At 41.2% G+C, this 22,565-nt stretch overlaps 1 protein-coding gene across 4 annotated transcripts in view; it reads left to right on the top strand.

Moving 5' to 3' along the window:
• The window catches only part of AGBL2 (AGBL carboxypeptidase 2), a 57,362-nt gene that overhangs the window by 14,337 nt on the left and 20,460 nt on the right, over positions 1-22,565 (top strand). For all 4 annotated transcript variants that reach the window (XM_019948431.3, XM_019948430.3, XM_019948427.3 and 1 more), the window contains 8 exons: positions 5,254-5,361; positions 10,401-10,554; positions 12,386-13,168; positions 14,939-15,095; positions 17,139-17,265; positions 17,807-17,907; positions 18,954-19,084; positions 22,388-22,454. In XM_019948431.3, coding sequence (XP_019803990.1) covers positions 5,254-5,361; positions 10,401-10,554; positions 12,386-13,168; positions 14,939-15,095; positions 17,139-17,265; positions 17,807-17,907; positions 18,954-19,084; positions 22,388-22,454 — 1,628 coding nt within the window. The remainder of the gene's footprint in view (positions 1-5,253; positions 5,362-10,400; positions 10,555-12,385; positions 13,169-14,938; positions 15,096-17,138; positions 17,266-17,806; positions 17,908-18,953; positions 19,085-22,387; positions 22,455-22,565) is intronic.

Raw genomic sequence — 22,565 nt, 5'->3', positions numbered from 1 at the left:
TGCTCTACGGTAGTTATTTCCACTATTTTATCTTCCAGGTCACTTATCCGTTCTTCTGCCTCAGTTATTTTGCTATTGATTCCTTCTAGAGAATTTTAATTTCATTTATTGTGTTGTTCATCCTTGTGTGTTTGCTCTTTAGTTCTTCTAGGTCCTTGTTAAACGTTTCTTGTATTTTCTCCATGGTATTTCCAAGATTTTGGATCATCTTTACTATCATTACTCTGAATTCTTTTTCAGGTAGACTGCCTATTTCCTCTTCATTTGTTTGGTCTGGTGGGTTTTTACCTTGCTTCTTCATCTGCTGTGTGTTTTTCTGCCTTCTCATTTTGCTTAACTTACTGTGTTTGGGGTCTCCTTTTCGCAGGCTGCAGGTTCGTAGTTCCCGTTGTTTTTGGTGTCTGTCCCCAGTGGCTAAGGTTGGTTCAGTGGGTTGTGTAGGCTTCCTGGTAGAGGGGACTGGTGCCTGTGTTCTGATGGATGAGGCTGGGTCTTTTCTTTCTAGTGGGCAGGACTGCGTCCGGTGGTGTGTTTTGAGGTGTCTGTGACCTTATTATGATTTTAGGCAGCCTCTTTGGTAATGGGTGGGGTTGTGTTCCTGTCTTGCTAGTTGTTTGGCATAGGGTGTCCAGCGCTGTAGCTTGCTGGTTATTGAGTGGAGCTGGATCTTAGCATTGAGATGGAGATCTCTGGGAGAGTTTTCGCCGTTTCATATTACATGGAGCTGGGAGGTCTCTGGTGGACCAATGTCCTGAAGTTGGCTCTCCCACCTCAGGGGCACAGGCCTGACACCCGGCCAGAGCACCAAGACCCTCTCAGTCACACGGCTTTTGGGAAGTCTGAGGTCTTCTGCCAGCCTTCAGTAGGAGTTCTCTAGGAGCTGTTCCACATGTAGATATATTTCTTATGTATTTGTGGGGAGGAGGGTGATCTCCACGTCTTACTCCTCTGCCATCTTGAAGGTCTCCCCCCTAAGGTACTTTTCAAAACATAAACCACTCCTTTGAGGAAATAAGTTGGTTTTCATTGACCCAGTAGGTAATTTTCTTTGTTCACTTGCTTAATTTATTCTAATCACTCTCAGACACAGTGACCCACTACAGTGAAAGTCAGGAAACCTGGTTCCATCTGCCACTTGCTGATAATGAGTCACTGGGGAAAGTGCTAGACCTCTCTGAGCTGAATATTTATTTTCCCTCGAAACTCTGGAACTCCACACTCCAGAGGCCCTCCTTTCAATGTGCTGCCTCTCCCCTTCTGCGCAGGTCCTAAGAAGAAAAAATTTTAAAAAAATTTTATTGAAGTTTAATTGACTTATAAGGTCATGTTTCAAATGTATAGCCCAGTGATTCAGTTATATATATATATATATATATATATATGTATATATATATATGTATATGTATATATATATATATATATATATATAAAATCTTTTTCAGATTCTCAGAAACGTTTACTTTTTTTTTTTTTTTTTTTTGCGGTACGCGGGCCTCTCACTGTTGTGGCCTCTCCCGTTGTGGAGCACAGGCTCCGGACGCGCAGGCTCAGCGGCCATGGCTCACGGGCCCAGCCACTCCGCGGCATGTGGGATCTTCCCAGACTGGGGCACGAACCCGTGTCCCCTGCATCGGCAGGCGGACTCCCAACCACTGCGCCACCAGGGAAGCCCAGCCCTACTATTTTTTAATCATATTTTGAGTTGATTGAGTTGATTGAGTTGATTGATTGAGTTGATCTTTGAGTTTTTGATGCAAGTACAATCTTTAGCCTTCATTTTATGAAGGATTTTCAGAAGTGGGGACTTTTATGATTGCTGGAACACTCATGTCTCTGCTTAAGACTGCTGATAAACAACTGGGTGTTTCTTATTTTCTCACTTTCCTCTTATAATATTCATTCATTGTATATTCATTAAGCATCTACCATATGCTAAGTATAGTGCTTGGTGTTAGAGATATAGTGATGAGCAAATGGAGACACTCAGAGCTCACAGACTAGTGAGGAAGTTAAAGATAGAACCAGGCAATTGCATAGCACTTGGTCCCTCTGGGAACACTTAACCCCAACCTGGAAGTTCAGTGAGGGTTTCCAAGAGAAGTTGACACAGAAGCTGAAATCTGAAGGATGAGTTAGAAGTGATCCAATTGAAAGGATCAAAGCAAAGTATTCCAGTTAGAGGAAACAGAAAAAGAACAAGACATGTTTGGGTAACCATGAAGCCTTCAACATGAAAGAAAAGAGATGAAGCTGAAGATACAAGGATTGGCTCAGTATCTTAACTGGGGACAGAACTGCCCTTAGGGTGTTTGGAAATTGTTGGGGGGCACATTTTGAGTTGGCACAATAGCTGAGAAGTCTTAAGGTCATCTGTTCCTACCCTGTAGAAGTGGGGTTTTTTGGGTTTTTTGTTTGTTTGTTTCGCTGCATTGGGGCTTCATTGCTGTGTGTGGGCTTTCTCTAGTTGCGGTGAGCGGGGGGCTATTCTTTGTTGCGGTGCGCGGGCTTCTCATTGCAGTGACTTCTCTTGTTGCGGAGCACAGGCTCTAGGCACGCGGGCTCAGTAGTTGTGGCTTATAGGCTCTGGAGTGCAGGCTCAGTAGTTGTGACACACAGGCTTAGTTGCTCCACAGCATGTGGGCTCTTCCTGGACCAGGGCTCATACCTGTGTCCCCTGCATTGGCAGGCAGATTCTTAACCACTGCGCCACCAGGGAAGCCCCCATTTTTCAATTGGATTGTTTTTTTGCTGTTAAGTTGTATGAGTTCTTTATATATTTTGGATGTTAGCCCCTTATCAGATATATGATTTGCAAATATTTTCTCTCATTCAGAAAGTTGCCTTTTGGGAATTTCCTGGTGGTGCAGTGGTTAGGACTCTGCACTTTCACTGCCAGGGCCTGGGTTCGATGCCTAGTTGGGGAACTAGGATCCTGCATGCCATGTGGTATGGCCAAATTAAAAGAATAAAGGGTTGCCTTTTCATTTTGCTGATGGTTTATTTTGCTGTGCAGAAGCTTTTTAGTTTGATTTAGTTCCACTTTTTTACACTTTTGTTGCTTTTGCTTTTGTAGTCAGATTCAAAAACTCATCACCAAGACCTGTGTCAAGGAGCTTACTGCCTGTGTTTTCTTCTAGAAGTATTATGGTTTCAGGTCTTACATTCAAGTCATTAATTCATTTTGAATTAATTTTTGTGTGTGGTATAAGATAGTGGCCCAGTTTTATTCTTTTGCATATGGCTGTCCAGTTTTCCCAACACCATTTATTGGCGAGACTGTCCTTTCCCCATTGTATGTTCTTGCCTTCTTTGTCATAAATTAATTGACCACAGATGCATGGGTTTATTTCTGGGTTCTCTATTCTTTATTTTATTGTATTTTATTTTTGCCGTGCCACATGGCATGCGGGATCTTAGTTCCCTGACCAGAGATCAAACCAGTTCCCCCTGCAGTGGAAGCACAGAATCCTAACCACTGGACCACCAGGGAATTCCCTGGGCTCTCTGTTCTGTTCCCTTGATCTATGTATCTTTTTATGCAGATATCATATTGCTTTAATAACTATAGCTTTGTAATAGAGTTTGAAATCAGGGAGCATGGTGACTCTAACTTTGTTCTTCTTTGTCAAGGTTGCTTTGGCTATTGGGGATCTTTAATGGTTCCATATAAAATTTGGGATTGTTTGCTTTACTTTTGTGAAAAATGCCACTGGAATTTTGATAGAGACTGCATTGAATCTGTAAATTGCTTTAGGTAGTATGGACATTTTAATAATATTGGTTCTTCCAACCTTGAGCACAGAGTATCTTTCCATTTATTTGTGTCTTCTTCAATATCGTTCATTAATGTCTTATAGTTCTTGTTTAAATTTATTCCTAGGTATTTTACTCTTTTTGATGCAATGGTAAATGGGAATGTTTTCTTAATTTCTCTCTGAGAGTTCATTATTAGTGTATAGAAATGCACCGATTTTTGTGTATTGATTTTGTATTTTGCAACTTTACTGAATTTGTTATTAGGTCCAACAGTTTTTTGATAGAGTCTTTAGGGTTTTCTGTATATAATATATGTCAGTGGCAGTTTTAGTTCTCCCTTTCCAATTTGAATACCTTTTATTTCTTTTTCTTGCCTAATTGCTCTGGCTAGGACTTCCAGTACTATGTTGAATAAAGTGGTGGGAGTAGGCATCCTTGTCGTGTTCCTGATCTTAGAGGAAAAGCTTTCAGCTTTTCACCGTTGAGTATGGTGTTAGCTGTGGACTTGACATATGTGGCTTTTATTATGTTGAGGTAGTCCCTCTATACCCATTTTTTTGAGAGTTTTTGTCATAAATGGATGTTGAATTTTGTCAGATGCTTTTTCTTCATGTATGGAAATAATCATATGACTTTTATCCTTCCTTTTGTTAATGTGATATATCACATTGACTGATTTGCAAATGTTGAACCATCCTTGCATCCCTGGAGTAAATCCCACTGATCATGGTGTGTGATTCTTTTGATGTACTGTTGAATTTAAGTTGTGTCTTTATATATGCCCTTGGCTTTCATCACTGGCTACTGTACTTAAAATGATATTGAGAAGTCACCCAAGTGTCATATGAGAAATCTTTCAGAATTGAGTGTTAATGAAAAAACCTTGTTTCTTCTGAAGAAACTGATATACTTATTCCTCTATATTAATAAAAAATATGTAGCTGAGCATATTTTCCTGACCGGGAGCTCAGGGACAAATTTTGAAGAGTTGATGAAACGACTATATTGACCTTTCTGCCTTATTTTTAGGTCTTCTATTTAAAGTTTATACTTCTGGGGCTTCCCTGGCGGTCCAGTGGTTAAGACTTCACCTTCCAATGCTGGGGGTGTGGATTCGATCCCTGGTCGGAGAGCTAATATCCCACATGCCTAGTGGCAAAAAAAAACATAAAACAGAAGCAATATTGTAACAAATTCAATAAAGACTTTTAAAATGGTCCACATCAAAAAAATCTAAAAAAATAAAGTTGATACTTCTGTTGTCTATGCTTTTTGTTAAAAATTTCTCCATAGTCTTTATAGAAAGAAGCAACACATAATTAATTAACAAACACACTGGAAACTTAGGGTGGGAATTTGGTTTGATTCCACCCTACTAGCCATTTGAATAATCATTATTATGATTTCATGTCAGTCTCATAAAGTGCCTTTTGTATTATTTCTTTTTTTTTTTTTGGTATTATTTCTTATTTTGTACTTTTTAATGTCTTCTTTCAGAATGGGTTCCACCTCAACCAGAATATTTCTATCAACCTACAGGAAATGAAAAGGCACCAAAAATTGTAGGAGAAGAAAAAGGCACAGTTGTCTATCAGTTAGATTCAGGTATTGTCATCACACTGAACAGTGAGTGATTAATCATGACCAAATTACAATAAATATATTTTCTATAATAAAAGTGATTTTCAAAAAGTCATATTTTAGTGATGAAGAAACTGTCTTTTCCAGACCAACCTGAGTGGGAGCCCTGAAATTCATGACCAATCAGTTTTAAATTTTCAATCGTTTTTTTAAAATGTTATTATGTTTTCTTAATAGTTCTGAGTCCTTTTTATAGCTTCTTCCTTGTTATTCCCCTTCCTGAAAATCAAATGTTGGATCTTTGGGTAATTTGCTCTTCTTTTCTCCACCTCCTGAACCATAGTGAGTATTTTGTAGTATGTGCATATGACTGTCATTTACTCTGTGGTTTCCTGCATTAATTTGCAGGCATCCTAGCGGTAGAATTTCTGTCTTTTATAAAAATGTTCAGGACACTGTACCCAACAACAAAATACACATTCTTTTCAAGGGCACATGGTAAATTCCCCAGGATATACCATATACTAGGTTGTAAAGCGAGTCTTAATACATTTAAAAGGATTGAAGTCGTACAAAATATATTGTCTGATCACAGCAAAATTAAATTAGAAATCAACAACAGAATGAAATCTGGGAAATCTACAAATATTTGCAAATTGAACAACACATTTCTAAGTAACCCATGGGTTAAAGAAATCATAAGAGTTCAAAAATATTTTGAACTGAGTGAAAATAAAACAACATATCAAAATTTATGAGATGCAGCCAAAGCACTGCAAGGTAAATTTTTGGCTTTAAATGCCTGTATTTAAAAGGAAGAAAGATCTCAAATCAATTACATAAGCTTCCATCTTAATAAATTAGAAAAATAAGAGCAAACTACATCCAAAGTGAGCAGAAGGAAGAAAATAATAAAGATAAAAACAGAAATCAGGGCTTCCCTGGTGGTGCAGTGGTTGAGAGTCCGCCTGCCGATGCAGGGGACACGGGTTCGTGCCCCGGTCCGGGAGGATCCCACATGCCGCGGAGTGGCTGGGCCCGTGGGCCATGGCCGCTGAGCCTGCGCGTCTGGAGCCCGTGCTCCGCAACGGGAGAGGCCACAGCAGTGAGAGGCCCGTGTACCGCAAAAACAAAACAAAATAAAACAAAAACAGAAATCAGTGAAATAGAAAAGTAATACAGAAAATCAAACCAAAAGTTGGTCCTTTGGAAACATTAACAAAATTGACAGAACTTTAGCCAGATCAACCAAGAAAAAAGGAGAGGAGACACAAATTATAGAAATCAGGAATGCAAGGGGACACAAGCATCAACTCTACAGAAATCAAAACAATTACAAGGTAATGCTATTAATGACTTTATGTCAGCAAATTAAACAACATAGATGAACAGGAGAAATTGCTAGAAAAACATATCAAAACTGATTCAGGAAGAAATTCAGATTATGACAAAGAAATTGAATTAGTAATTTAAAATCTTCCTGCAAAGAAATCCCTGGGCCAGATGGCTTAACAGGATTTGTTTGAATTGTACCAAACATTTAAAGATGAAATAGCACTAATGCTTCAAAACTTTGAAAACAGAGGAGGAGGAGGAAACACTTCCCAGCTCTTCTTATGAAGCCAGTATTCAAAGCCAGACAAAGACATCACAAGAAAACTATAGATTGGTGTTCCTCATGAACATAAATGCAAAAATCCTCAACCAAATACCAGCAAACCAAATTCAACAGCATATGGAAAGGATTATATACCATGACCAAGGGAGATTTGTTCCAGGAATCCAAGGGTGGTTCAACATAAGAAGATTGATGTGACACACCACATTAATACAACAAAGGGAAAAAAAACACAGTCATCTCAATCAATGCAGAAAAAGCATTTTACAAAATCAGGCCTTTCATGATAAGAACATTCTGAAAACTAGAAATAGGAGAGAATTTCCTCCGTTTAGTAAAGGGTATTTATGGAAAGGATGAATCAACTTCAAACCCACTAAAACAGCAATACAGACAATAACAAGTGCTGGGGAGGATGTGAAACAGATGGTAATAGTAACCTTTAAGGCAGAAAAGATATATCATGTTAAAGAGAAGTAAGCTAATAGATAGTAATGATCAGAAAAGAAATCTATTTTATTGGAGGAGGAACATGTACCAAGTATAATTAGTAGAAATGGGATGTGTTAAGTCAGTGAAATCAGGGGAGGTTTTTACAGAAAAAAACTGTAATAGGAAGGAGGGACTGCAATGTGTTTACATTCCTACAGCTAGAAAAATAAAATGAGCCAGTTTTAGCAGAGAGGACCCATCTGAGATGTGGTTACACATGCTCCGCTCCCAGTTGCCTTGATTTTGAGCTCTCGTTACTATTTTGGCAAAAGCTGGTGAGGTAGAAAAGGTGAAGCAACTCATAGTCTACCTAGCTCCACCTTATGGAATGTCTGAGGAGGAGCTTGGGAGACTTTAAACTCAGATCATAAGTCAGTAGACTTGGGTTATAAATAGTAGGGAATATACTGCTCCTGCAACCTCAAGAAATTCTTGGATATTATAAGCCTGTTTCACCTCTCGTTGACTTTGCTGTAGTCATTTTCAATAAATCAGATGACCATGAATCGCCACCGCTTCATCTCTTCTATCCAGACATATTTCTACAAAGGAGGAAACCCTGGGATTGAGAGATCATTCTCCTGATATGGCAGCTTTTGTGAATTGTCCTTATTGTCCTGTTACTACACATTTGTGGCAGCTGTCTTGATCTTCTTGTCCTTTGGATTCATCAAGGAGAGTTGAGCCCACACTGTTGGAGGAATGAAGAAACAGAAAACTGAGAAGATGGGGCTCTGGGGAGAATCTGGGAGTTTGTTAGCTTAGGAGACCTAGAGCAACCACTTGCTGTAAGGATATTGAGGGGAAAATAAGAAAGATGTTTTGTTATTGAAAAATGTTACTGTGGGCTATGAGTTGGATCATTTGTTTTGTTTTGTTTTTTTAAATTTATTTTATTTTATTTACTTTTGGCTGTGTTGGGTCTTCGTTGCTGTGCGCGGGCTTTCTCTAGTTGCGGCAAGCAGAGGCTACTCTTTGTTGCGGTGCGCAGGCTTCTCATTGCGGTGGCCTCTCCCATTGCGGAGCACAAGTCCTAGACATGCAGGCTTCAGTCGCTGTGGCTCGCGGGCTCAGTAGATGTGGCGCATGGACTTAGTTGCTCCACGGCATGCGGGATCCTCCCGGACCAGGGCTCGAACCCTTATCCCCTGCATTGGCAGGTGGATTCCCAACCACTGCACCATCAGGGAAGCCCCTGGATCGTTTTTAAGTTACCTTAAAGACTAAAGAAAATATTGAAATTCCTATATTAATGACATCTGGTTGCCGATCTGTACTTTGATTGTGGTTCCATGAAGAGATCGAATAACATGGGTCCCCAACTCTTAAATGGATTTACTTGTACTCCTGCTGCTGCTTCTGTTTTTACTTCCTCTGTGCTTTCACTCCTTTTTATGCTCGCTTTCTCCTTTGCTTTCATTTATAATCCAAATATTTATTCTCTAAATCTCCAGTGGCAAGGTTGCGTATAGAAGCAAAAGTCACCATAATGTGAATATACTTACTAATGAACTGACTACTTATAAAATCAGACCCCATACATGTTTCTATTTGTTTAATTCTCGTATCTATCCTGCCCGATGGTCAGCATCTTTGCTGGTATCAGTCACTTGTTGATAGTGGATATTGTTAACATCTGACAACATAATGCAAGTACAGTAAAAAATTAATTGCAAACTGAAATTATCCTGGGACTTCCCCAGTGGCATAGTAGTTAAGACTCCGTGCTCCCAATGCTGGGGGGCTGAGTTCGATCCCTGGTCAGGGAACTAGATCCCACGTGCATGCCGCAACTGAGAGTTCGCATGTCACAATTAAGGAGCCTGCATGCCTCAACTGTGGAGCCAGTGAGCCACAACTAAGGAGCCCACAAGCTGCAACTAAGGAATCCGCCTGCCACAACTAAGACCCAGTGCAACCAAATAAATAAATAAATGTTTTTAATAGTGAAATTATCCTTACAAGAGATGCAGGATTGTATGAAGTTGATGAATGTTAAAGAATTGCTTGCACCACTGCAAAGCCATTGACAACTGAGAATCTAGAAATTTTTTTCAGCTAACAGTTAAAGAGAACATCAACAAAAGATGACAAAATAGATTCTTCTGAACACAACTGATAAGAACAGTGTGGTACAAAGAGAGTCCTTGGGAGAACCGTGGGTCCTAAAAGAGTTTTGCAAAAGTAACTGCAAAAAATCAAAGGTGTCACATGGCATTCTCACTGAATTTGTCTGAAAAATTGTAAGTCCACCAAAAAAAAAAAAAAATTAACAATTGATTCTTTGTTATTCCAAGGATTAGAAAGAGGTTGTGATTATAATCTAAATTTTCCTAAATAAAATAATATAAATTGTGTAATGTTTTTTGTTTTAGCTCAATGTTAAAGAAAAAGTTTCAATCATAACCTTTTCTTTTCACTAATGACTATGATATTTTGTTTCCCCTTTTAGACAAATTGCACTCGTGCCAGTTCTTCTCACGCTTCTATTTTTGTTATATTTAAATCTGGAATGATATACCAAACAATGACATGGAGTGTACTTTATTTTCTCTCTTTTTTTTCCCCCTTTATCTTCTTTTTAAATTAATAAATAGGTGCTATTTGGCTTTTTGTTTGTTCTTGTAGAATAAGACTGCAAATGTTTTCCGGTGCTCCACTTAGAATGTAATTTTTTGCCAGCATCCTTTTAAATTAGAGTTTAAATGGGTATAAGCAGTATTTGAGTTGCCAAGGGTAACCAGGTAGCAAAAGGAAGTCCTCTAAACTACTTAAAGGTCTTCAAATATATACATTTTTAAAACTTAAAAGTCTCAGCAAGGACAATTGAAAATTTAAATACTCATTGTTCTTAAGCTAGAATAGTGCTGAACACAAAGGGGTTCAATTAATATTTGCTGGATAGATGGATTCTGAGTGAAACTTGGACTGAGTATGTCTGTCTCATCTGCAGTGCCCACCGAAGATTCCTATTTCACCAGTTCCAGAGTGGGAGGCAAACCAGGGATTATCAAGGAACTGGCAGTCACGTTGCAAGGACCAGAAGATGATACTCTACTGTTTGAATCAAGGTTTGAGAGTGGGAACCTGCAGAAAGCTACTAGAGTGTGAGTAACAAAGAGGAATTTCCCAAAGGGATGATGACTGAAGTGACTGAGAAGTGTCTTCAGGAATCATGTTAGCGATCAGGAGTGTTTTTGTGAAAGAGAAAAGTGATGAGAGGTAATTGTGAGGACGATGAAGAAGAATGGAATCATTGTGACTCATACTTTTCAGAATGAAAATTTATCTAAATTATTTTTTCTACTTCTAAAAGAAATTAGTGCGCGTTTGAAATTTGCATTGTTGACCTGAAATAAACAGACTGTCAGATATTTCTCCAGCAAAGATGCGTTTATTCAGGATTGGCAGAGAACTGCAATTCAGGGTCTGCAACCACGGGGGATGCCACATGCAAGTCCCACACTACAAGAGAGGGAGAACACTTTCACTGAGAGGAGAAGGAAGTTGGGAGGGCTCCAGTAAACAAAGGGTCCGTGGCTTTTCATTGGCTGAGTCCTTGCCAGGAAGGAAAAGGAGTCTTTTTTTCTTCCTGTTGGGCTCTGCTATCATGCAGGGCATGAGAGCTCCCTCTTCTGGTCTCCCAACTCTATTTAATTGGGTTTCTGGTTATTAATTTTTTACAGTCTCAATAAAAATACCATAAAAGTTGCAGTTCTATAATCATACCTCCTGGATGCAGCAACTGTTTATAGTTTTGTGTATATGCATTAATTTTCTCTCTCTCTCTCTCTCTCTCTCTCTAATACGTAATATACACAAATTATATATTTTTAAAAATAGGAAAGTGGTATACATACTGTTTTACCTGTTGCTTTTTTCCACTTAATAAAATTTAAATATTTTTCTATGGCCATATCACAGATATTCATATTGTCCTATTGTATGGATACTCCATACCTTATTTACCTTGTCCCCAACTGATGGGAAATTAAGATGTTTACAATATTTTGCTTAATGAATTAATACCCTTATGCATTTTTTTTTTTTTTTTTTGGTCGCACTGTGCAGCTTGCGGGATCTTAGCTCCCCGACCAGGGATCGAATCCATGCTCCCTGCAGTGGAAGCGCAGAGTCCTAACCACTGGACCACCAGGGAATTCTCTGCATTTATATTTTTAAGTATTTGTGGTTTTATGAGATAAACTCTAGAAATAAAATTGTTGGTTCAGCGTTTGATCACTTCAGTACCGCTAGTTTTTGCCCATTTGCCCTCCCAATGTGATTTCAGTCCCCATCAACTGTGTGTGAGAGTGCCTGGTTCGCAGCACTGGAATGTTGATGAGATGGAGGGGGAAAGGGCATCCTATTTTAATTTGTACTTCATTAATTATGCATGTGGGTGAATATCTTTCCATGCTTTTTGGCATTTGTATTTTGTCTTCTGCAAGTTCAACAAGGTGAAAGCATTCCAGAGATGCCCCCTCATCTTCAAATAAGTGAGAATCAGATATAAAAATAGCACAGAGGGCTTACAGGTCTCCTCTACAGTGATGATGTCCAGGATGTAGCTAACAGCCAACATGGGGCTCTGGCTTCACTACTGTTCAGTGTATTAAAGAGAAATGTGTTGAAGTGGTTAGAAACTGCTATTGGATACTCTCAAAAGATACCAAGAAGCTCACAGTGCTCCCAGAAGTGCTGTGCAGCAGTGTAAGTTTTGAGATTCTTCCTGTCCCACTCCAAATAAACTTTCTTTTCCCAAGTTCCTTCTAGCCTAATACGTGAGTTGGAAAACTAGGGAAATAAGAAAATAAATGTGTGATGTAGCAGGCTTTTCTGTTGTAATAAGATCTGTTTTTACCAGAGGGAAACAATGTTTGTTTTTTGAGGGGCGTGTGGAATTACAGAGATATTCTTCTGTGTTCTCTATTACAGAAACACCTATGAGTATGAACTCACCTTGCGAACTGACCTCTACACGAATAAGCACACTCAGTGGTTTTATTTTCGAGTTCAGAACACCAGAAAAGATGTCACCTATCGCTTCACCATCGTCAACCTCCTGAAACCCAAGAGCCTTTATACTATAGGGATGAAGCCACTCATGTATTCCCAATTGGATGCCAGCACCCACAGCATTGGCTGGAGGAGAGAAGGAAATGAAATCAGGTACTATAGGAGCAACACGGATGATGGGCAGCAGCGCTTTTACTGTCTCACATGGACCATTCAGTTTCCACATGACCAGGACACTTGCTTCTTTGCACACTTCTACCCATATACGTACTCTGACTTGCAGTGCTTCCTCCTGTCAGTGGCAAACAGCCCCGTCCAATCTCAGTTCTGCAAACTCCGAACTTTATGCAGGAGCCTTGCAGGAAACATCGTCTACCTGCTCACCATCACCAACCCAGCCCGGACCCCTCAAGAGGCAGCTGCAAAGAAAGCTGTGGTCTTGACTGCCAGAGTGCACCCTGGGGAAAGTAATGGCTCTTGGATTATGAAAGGCTTTTTGGACTTCATCCTTAGCAACTCCCCAGATGCCCAGCTCCTCAGAGATATCTTTATCTTCAAAGTGGTTCCCATGTTAAATCCAGACGGAGTGATCGTGGGGAATTATCGTTGTTCATTGGCTGGAAGGGACTTGAACAGGCATTATAAAACTATTCTGGAGGAGTCTTTTCCTTGTATCTGGCACACCAGGAACATGATCAAGAGGTGAGGCCTTTATCTATTGGTCTTACTCTGAACGCTGTCAGCACTATCTGATGGCATGAGATCTCTTCTCATGGCATAGGAATCGGGTATAGCTTTATGGACAGTCTTCAACGTTCTCTTTGCAGCCACTTGGGTTTGTTCATTTTCAAACTTTAAATCATGTCTTATCTTTGGGTTGAAACTGAACATGCGAGATTTCAGCTAGAAGCATTTCACTTATAAGTGAAATGATTGAATGGAAAAGGTCAAAAGTCAAGGAGTTCATAGGTCTTCATGATGAGACTTGTGTAACAGTAATAATAATAGTAGTACCTAACAATTAGTGAGTGCTTATGTACGACAGGCAGTATTACACATGACCCATTTAATCTTCACATTCACCCTGTGAGGTAGGCACAATCAATATCCCCATCTTGTATATGATGAGGAAATTAAGGCCCAGAAAGTTTAAGAAACTTGCCCAAAGTCATAGAGCTAGTTCTCTGGTTGCAGAGTCTGAATGCCTTATTACCATCTTATATTGCCTCTTATGAAGAATGAATAATAATGGGACTTCCCTGGTGGCTCAGTGGTTGGGAGTCCGCCTGCCAGTGCAGGGGACACGGGTTCGAGCCCTGGTCCGGGAAGATCCCACATGCCGTGGGGTACAACTACTGAGCCTGCGCTCTAGAGCCCGTGAGCCACAACTACTGAAGCCCATGCGCCTAGAGCCCATGCTCCACAACAAGAGAAGCCACTGCAGTGAGAAGCCTGATCACCGCAACAAAGAGCAGCCCCCACTCACCACACCTAGAAAAGCCCGCGTGCAGCAACAAAGACCCAATGCAGCCAAAAATAAATAAATAAATTTATTTTTTTTAAAAAAAAGAATAATAAATCAATCTGCATTTTCCAAGCGTATATAAAAGCAGTTGAAGCCTATGATAGAATAGCACCCGCCTTAAAGGAGCTTCCATTTCGCTGGGCATGCAACTGCAGCAGATACGAATATGTGAACGCACGCACCTTCTCACCATATCTGTGTGAATGGCTGAGAGTTGTGTTGGGTTGGTAGGCAAAATGGCTAAGAGCATATATTGGAGTCAGGCAGGCCTGGGTTTGAGACCTGGTTTTACTACTGGCTGGTTCTGTGACCATGGAAGTGATTTAACCTCTCTGTGCTTCAGCTTTCTTATCTGTAGAATGGGGATGATAATACCTGTGCTGGGTGGTTACTGTGAGGATTCAATGAGATAATCCATGTAATCTGTTTAGCACAGTACCCTGCACATTGTAAATGTGGGGCATTATTGTTACCACCACCGTCATCATGGAGAAGGTGTTTGGAGGTGTCCTGGTAATCAGGAAACAAAGAAGAGCTGAGTCTTAAAGGAACTAGCCCTGGAATGTCAGAAACCAAGGCTTTCTTTGGTTCTTTCCCCTCTCTACCTCTCTCTCTCTTTCCACAGTTCTGCACCAGAGTGGGCTTTCCTTTAGTAGATTTTCTCCTCTTTCTTGTCAGCTTATGCAAGGCCTACCCATCTCCCCTTTCCACATCCCCTTTTCCATCAAGTTCCTCTGGCTGGCAGAGGCAAGGAGTGCTGGTGACATGTTTCCAGCAGGGGCTGAGGTTGGGCATAGGGTCCTTTGAAGGTCATTAGGGGCTGAAATTTTCTTAGGGGGGAAAGTATCAACAGACATCCTTAAGGAAGAGACTCCAAAGGATCCTTGGTCATGCTCATGCCCTGTATATCCATTGAGTTCTTTGTTTGCCTCCCCCACCCCCAACAGACTTCTTGAAGAAAGGGAGGTTCTCTTGTATTGTGATATCCACGGCCACAGCCGTAAGAGTAATATCTTCCTGTACGGCTGTAATAACAATGATCACAAGTTCTGGCTTCACGAGCGAGTCTTTCCTTTAATGTTAAGCAAAAATGCTCCGGATAAGGTAAGCATGTAAGGTAATTTTCTGTCCATTGACTAAGGGGGAAGGATAACTCATTGCTTCCTATATGCAGTGTTTGATTTGCCACTTTTATCTCTCCATTATCTTGGGTAAATCCAAGCTACCTGGACTTCAAGAATTTAGAAACGTGTGGCTTTAAGAATTACTCTGTGTCCGATGAAAAGATAAGTAAAATGTAGTGTATCCACACGATGGAATGTTACTTGGCAGCAAGAAAAATTAAGTACTGGTATGCTAGGACACGGATGAACCTTGAAAACATTACACTAAGTGAAAGAAGCTAGACACAAAAAGCCACGTATATGATTCCATTCTATGAAATGTTCAGAAGAGGCAAATCTATAGAGACAGAAAGTGGGTTAATGATTGCCTAGGGCTGATGTGGGGAGGATGGCATGGGGAGTGACTGCTAATGAGGGGTACTGGGTTTCTTTTCGGGGTGATGAAAATGTTCTAAACTTAGGTTGTGGTAATGGTCACACAACTCTGTGAATGTCTTTAAATCACTGAATTGTGTGCTTTAAATGTGTGAATTTTATGGTATGTGAATTGTATCTCAATAAAGATGATTTTTTTAATTGCTCTAGGCACAGGTTCAAACTGTTAGTGGTAGAATTCTCTATCATCTTTCATCCTGTGTTTGGCAGTGGAAGAAGGGACTGAAGGACAAATGCTAATATTGCTAACAGCAAAATGCTAATATTATATGAGTCTCCACAGAAACGTTTATGTAATACAAGATCACAAATAACTGCAAGATATTAAAGGGCTAATAAAAACAACTTAAAAGCCTTTAATAGTTGGCTGAGTAACAGCTCTGTGACAGTTGTATCTGCATTGGTTTAGAAGCTGGTTTTCAACATCATAAATAAATTCACAAAATGTAACTGTCATTGGAAAGAAGAAATTAGGCTGGATTCAGAAAAGTATTTAAATGACAGTGTAAATTTTCTCACATAAAGATATAGGACAAATATTTTGTCTCTGCTACTCTTATCTGTAAAAACAAAGAAGAAAGAAAAAGGAAGCCTTTTTTCCTTCTGCCCTTTATCCCTCCCTCCCTTCTTTCCTTTCTTTTTCCTTTTCTTTTTTCAATCTTCCTGTTTTTTCCAGGGATCTCTTTTCTTCACATGAAATCCCATCCGGAACCTAGCGTTTAAAACAATGAAAAGCAGCGCTGCGCTAGTTGAAGTGGGCGGAGGGAGGGCTCAGTACCCTGCCGTCCTGTGTCCTCCTCAGTTCTTGCAGCAGGAGCGCCCTGGGGCTCCTCGGTAGAACCTCTGGATTTCAGAGAGCACAATTCAGAAATCGCTGGTAGTGAGACGCCTTCCAACTCTAAAGCATTTTCAGCAGGACAGGATAGGTTGGGATAGTTGCAAAGTATATGTTTACAGACTCCAAGTGAGGAAAGAGAATTGGGGCGGTCATGAAAGACAGTGGAGGATATTGAACTCCAAGCCAGAAGCGTTAGTGATGAGCAGCAGAAGAGCTCTAGGCAGAGGCTGTAGGGGCGGGGCACACACAGCTCATAGAAAGAGGGCAAATGCAGTTAGACCCAAGGGTTCAAGTTGGGGAGGGGTAGAAAATAAACCTTAGAAAGGCTGGCTAGTGCCTTGAATGCTAAAGTAAGCCAGCATTCCCAAACAGGCCCTCAAGGAACCCTAGTCCTGCAAAATGTCCCTGGGGAAGGTGGCGAAGGAAAGGAAGCGTTCATGAGCAATGAAAATCAGAATATACTCTCTCCCGTTTGGAGGGTCAGCGTTCACAACAACATATTAAATGCTCTGAGAAGTCCCACAGAGGAGGCCTGTTTGGTCTTGTTAAACCTTCTCCCTGACCAACAGAACTCATTTTTTTCCTCTGTTACATCTAGTAACATCTCTTAGAATTAGTATGTTATGGAACATACGTTAGGAAGTAACATATAGAACCCAAGGGAACCATTTTTTTAATTCATATTAGTGAATTTAGACATCTTAACGTTTGCCAATTTATAATTAACAGAGGGCTTGGATTTCTCTTTAGGTCTCTTTCCATAGTTGTAATTTTAAAGTCCAAAAGTGCAAAGAAGGAACAGGACGAGTCGTGATGTGGCGGATGGGGATCCTAAACAGCTATACCATGGAGTCTACCTTTGGTGGGTCCACCCTGGGTAAGCTCTCTTTTGTATATCATAAGCCGGCATGGCAAGGGGACGCCAAGCAAAGCACTGGGGAGATGAAATCTCCTTGAATGTTGGGGAAATAATTGACCTAGAAGATTTTCTTGTCTGTGCCTTAATGTTAAATTTGAGAACCCAAAATATGAGTGTGAAACGTAATGCCTGATGGGGCAGTATAGCATAGTTGTTGCTCAGGCCCTGGAAATCAGGCAGGTCTGGGTTTGAATTTCCGTTTACTGGCAATAATAATAGTACCTGCATTACAGGCACTACTTAATGAGGCAGTGCATGTAAAGCACTCGACATAGTGCCTACCACAGAGTAAAGCCTCAGTAACTGTAGCCATCATGATTGTAAACTTGTTCATTGTCAGAGATTCTCCTGAATCAAACTAAAACTAGAAGGAGAGAGACCCTGTCCAGAAGTGTAATATTCTAGAATCATAGGTGGTGTTTCTAACGAGATATTCCTAAATGAGATTTGCATTTGCTCATTAAGATTTAATAAGAAGTGTTACGAATTTTTTCCGCAGGCAATAAAAGAGACACTCACTTTACCCTTGAGGATCTAAAATCCCTGGGTTATCATGTCTGTGACACCCTTCTGGATTTCTGTGATCCTGACAGAACCAAGGTAAAAATGAGGTTTCAAGAAATATGGTGATGTTACTGTGATCGTTTTCACGTGGGTCCGAAGTCAGCCCAGTGGGATTACAGGCAATCTTTATTTTCCTCTTAATATTTTTCTGAAGTTTTTCTAATCAAAGAAAATAAGAAAGCCCCCAGCCTGCTGTCTCAGCAAACAATAAGACCTCATACTTCCCCAGGAACAGAGGCCATGGTGCCACCTTCTCTTCAGCACACCTCTCCCTCGCTTCTAGGCTTAGCTGTGGCAGCACCAATTCTTACTTCCCTTCCTCCTATTTCAGAAAATCAGGTGTCCTTTCTCTTCTCCAAAACTATCCCTGTCCTTCAAGCACTCGCCAACCTCCCCTGTGGCCTCCCTGAGGTCTTGCCTCAGTTACCTCCTCTCTTTTCTGTGCCCTCAGTTTTCTCCTTTTCTTCTTCCCCTCAACTGCAGATGTTCTCAGGCTGCCCCCATCCTAAATACAAACGAAGGCTTCCTTTAGCCTTGTTGCTCCAGGAGATTATTTCTATTTCGCATCACCACTCGCCTTCTTAAAAGGGAGCGTGTACTCATGGTCTCTAACTCGTCTCTCATACCCCCTCTGAAATGTCGGCCCTGGGAACACATGACATGCACCACTCTGGATGCAACTGTTCAATTAAAAAATACTTAAAAGACACTTTGACCTCAACATAGGGCCTGTTAAATCAGATTTGCCATAGGCCAAATTCTGAACAACCCCATTCTAACTTTCCCTACTCAAAAAAATAAAATAAATCTGACCTTTGCCTTGTTCAAGAAGTGTATTATTGGCTTTAGCCAGGGAAAAGTGACTAAAGCAGTGTTCACTGATATTCTGCCCTAAAAATGCTGCTGTCTGTTCTTACAGCTCATGTAACTTATTGTTAACACGTCCTTAGTAGCAGAGGTTACAGCTTACTCATCTTTATGTCCCCAGCAATAAATAAAGTGCCTTTCAGCGTATACTTAGTAAATATCTGATGAATAACTAAATGAATAATCAAAAATAGTTCTTTTTTTCACTTCCATAGTTCATGCAGTGTCTAGCAGAGCTTAAAGAGCTCTTACAACAGGAGATCCATAAGAAATTCAAAGAACTTGGACAAGATATGGATTTAGAAGGAAGCTGGAGTGACATCTCTTTGTCTGACATTGAATCCAGGTAACAAACTTCATTTCAAAGAAAACCATAGGGGTTCTATATATATATTTTTAATTGTCTTGCCTGCTCTGTTGTTTTGTTGGTTTTGAACCTCAGGTGCAAAATATTGAATAAATCACGGCACCCTTGAATGCACTTCATTCCTTCAACAACTATGTATTGAGTGCCTGATCTTTGACAGCCTCTCTTCTAGGCTCTAGAAGGCGTTAGGGAGATGGGCAGGCGGTTTGTGTAGGGCCTCGTAGGCAGTTGTGAAGCCTTTGTCTTTTACTTCAAGGGAGATGGAAAGCCTTTGGAAGGTTTTAAGTACACAAGTATCGTGACCTGACTTAGGTTTTACTGGGGCTGCTATGTGGAAAAGAGATTGTAAAGAGGAAAGGGCTAAGCAGGACACTCATTAGGAGGCTCTTGCAATAATACAGAAGAAGGGTGATGGTGCTTAGGGGTGTAGCAGTGTTTGGGGGTGTGGGAATTGGTTGGATTCTAGATATATTTTGAAGTTTCACACATTAAGATTTGCTTATGGATTGGATATCGGGTATGAGAGAAAGAGAGAATGACTCTATAATTGGTTGGATGGAGTTGCCTTTAACTGAGCTGGGGAAGATGAAGTGGGTGGAGAAGGTTAGGGGGGTGATGAAGATCAGGAATCTAGTGTTGGGCATGTTGAGTTTGAGGTGTCTACTAGATGTCTAAATGGAGATGTGGAATAAGCAGTTGGATATATGAGTCTGGAGTTCAGTGTAGAGAGGTCTGATGGAGAGAGTCATCGTGGATAGATGATATTTAAACCTTAAGTGTGGCAGATATCCCAAGGGAGTAAGTGCAGGTAGAGTAGAGAAGAGGGCTGAGTCTGAGCTGGGTACCATAGCTGTAAGAGGTTAAAGAGACCATGAGGAGCCAGCGAATAAGACTAGGAAGGGACCAGCACGGCCAAAAGAAAACCAGGAGAGTGATTCTTTTAAAGTAAATCAGATCGTGTCATTCCTCTGTTTAAAACACCTCAGTGGCTTCACCACTTCACTCAGATACAAAGTCAAGGACCCTACAGTCCTTGACTGTCCTCGTATAACCCTACGAGGCTATAGGATCTAGCCATCTGCTACCTCTGTGACCTCCACCCTCACCCTCTCACACACTGCTACAGCTACACTGGCCTCCCCACTCTACCTCAGGGCCCTTGCACTGGCAGTTCCAACTGCTCTCCCCCAGATAATCACAATGCTAATTCCTTCACCCCCTTCAAGTCTTTGCTTAAGCGCCAGCTTTTTCAGTGTGGCCTCTACCCTCATTACTCTAATATTGCAGCTTGCTCCCCTGCCTTCACCCTCCTGCCATTCCTCAACCCCTTTACATGCTCTGCTTTTTTCCATAGCGTTTTACCACCTTCTGTATCATTTGTCATTCTATATCACTTATGTCTTTGTTGTGTCTGTTATTTATTGCCTGTCTCCCCCTACTAGGGCGTACGTTCCACAAAGTCAGAGATCTTTGTTTTGTTCATCTCTGTATCTCATTTACTTAGAACAGTACCTGGCACATAGGGAGAGCTCAATAAATATTTGTTGAATTCATTTAGTATGTAGGATCTCGGGCCCACTCTAATAGTCTCCACAGCTATTTTAGGAAGCCCCCAGGTAGCGGGTGGTTATTTCACAGGTGTGCCAGAACACCTGCTACTGGAGCTTACCGCCCCAGCTGTCCCCAGTCAGAAGGTTTCTGGTCAGGGCATGGCGGCCTTCTGCTAGAGACTGCACTGTAGTCTGTGGTAGAAAGTGGGAAGGGGATGGCTCGCCCACCCACTCTATGTAGCACATTGATTCTGGGTCCTAAAGTAGTTCTGCTGGCTGAGTCTCCCAAATGTCTCTTTAGGAACCTTAAACCAGACCAGCAGCCCAGGTAGCGTGTCCCATTCACCACGTCGCCTCTTCCACTCTCCCAGAATCCTTTGCCTAACTCTCCAGGACCACTGCATCAAACCCTCTTCACTTTCAGCCTCAAAAGCAAAATGCCCCCCGCATATCAAGTCATACATATAGGGCCCAGGGGGACCAACTCAGAAGCATCCTGACTGCATTCTGACAGGCTCAGCAGGGATACTCTGAGGCATTTAGTTAAGAGTTATTGAAACCAATCTGCCAACCTCTGCACCAGCCTCCATGGGGCTCCTCCTATCCATTCACACGGTTACACAGAAAAGCAGACTTGTGTGCAAGCCCAGTTTGAGTTTGCTCTGTGTGCACGTACATGATTTTCGACATCATCTGGGGTATACTGCATCTAATGTTTTTTATCCCATTTGTTAAAGTTTTCTATTACCTCCGAAAGGGACTTCAGAGGCTATTATCTAGTGGCCTCAAAGGCTACTCCTCAGACTGGAAAAGCCTTGTGAGAACAGGGAGTTGGGAATTAGATCAGAGAAGAGAGGGCTTTCTTCCTGCTGCCTTGCTGTGGGGCTCCTCATTGTGCACTGATGGGAGGGCGGGGGGGCCTGAGCAGAATGAAAGTGCTGAGCAGAAGAGTGGTTTGAAGTGCTGTCTTTTCCCAGGAGATTTGAGTTTTGTGCCAAGACGTTTTTTTATATATGGAGGACGTGTCATAGAGCGCAGCTTTCAGTTCTAGCCAACCACACCCCAGGAAAGGGGAAAATATAATGACACAGAAGCAAAGGACATGATGAAGGAAGAAAGGGTGGATTATCTGTGTCTTCATTCCTCCTAGCCTTTGAAGAAAAGGGGAGGGGACAGTTTGTGGGGAGGACTTTAGATCAATCTAGATGTGCTCCAAAACTTTTGAAGGGGGAATTGGGGTGATAAAAGTAATACTCCTAATCTCTGACCTACAGCTTCTTTGTTATTAAATATATCTATTTGCATATTCAACACATTTTTGAAGAGTACCCAGTCAGATCCTTGCTCTCTGAACTGGTAGTGCCTAGACAGGTATGAAGGAGACAAAGCCCCTGCTTTCAGACAAATCCCAGTCCCCTGCTGTTCTCCAGGGCCGCTCATTAAGAATCCTACAGTCTCTCACAATCACTGCCAAGGGCAGCTTTGCCCATCCGGCCAGTGTTTATTTTGCCACTTGGTTCATCTCTGTTTCCTGTGCACTGCCTGGCATGCAGTAGGTGTTCAGAATGAATGAATGGATATGCTTATCAAGAATTCTTAGTAATTGAAACACAGACAATGAGGGCAAATAGCAGACTAGGTGGCCTAATCCCATGCTGCTGGTCTGCTAGGCGTTTTACATCCTAGACATTAATAACAGGTATTTCCCTTTTTCCTTTCCTTTTGGAAACAGCACCAGTGGTTCTGACAGCTCCTTCTCAGATGGTCTCCCTGTTCACCTACTGAACACAGCAGATGAGGTAAGATTATAGAGACTCTTGCACCCAGAAAGTAGCAGCCTAAAGAAAGCATGACACTACTGGATAATTTGGAAGAATTTTCAACTATCCCAAGATCTGCAGAAAATACAG

The sequence above is a fragment of the Tursiops truncatus genome, chromosome 8, assembly GCF_011762595.2.
Source record: "Tursiops truncatus isolate mTurTru1 chromosome 8, mTurTru1.mat.Y, whole genome shotgun sequence".
Lineage (NCBI taxonomy): Eukaryota > Metazoa > Chordata > Mammalia > Artiodactyla > Delphinidae > Tursiops > Tursiops truncatus.
Note: the sequence above shows the minus strand (reverse complement) of the source record. Positions and strands in the feature narration are given on the sequence as shown.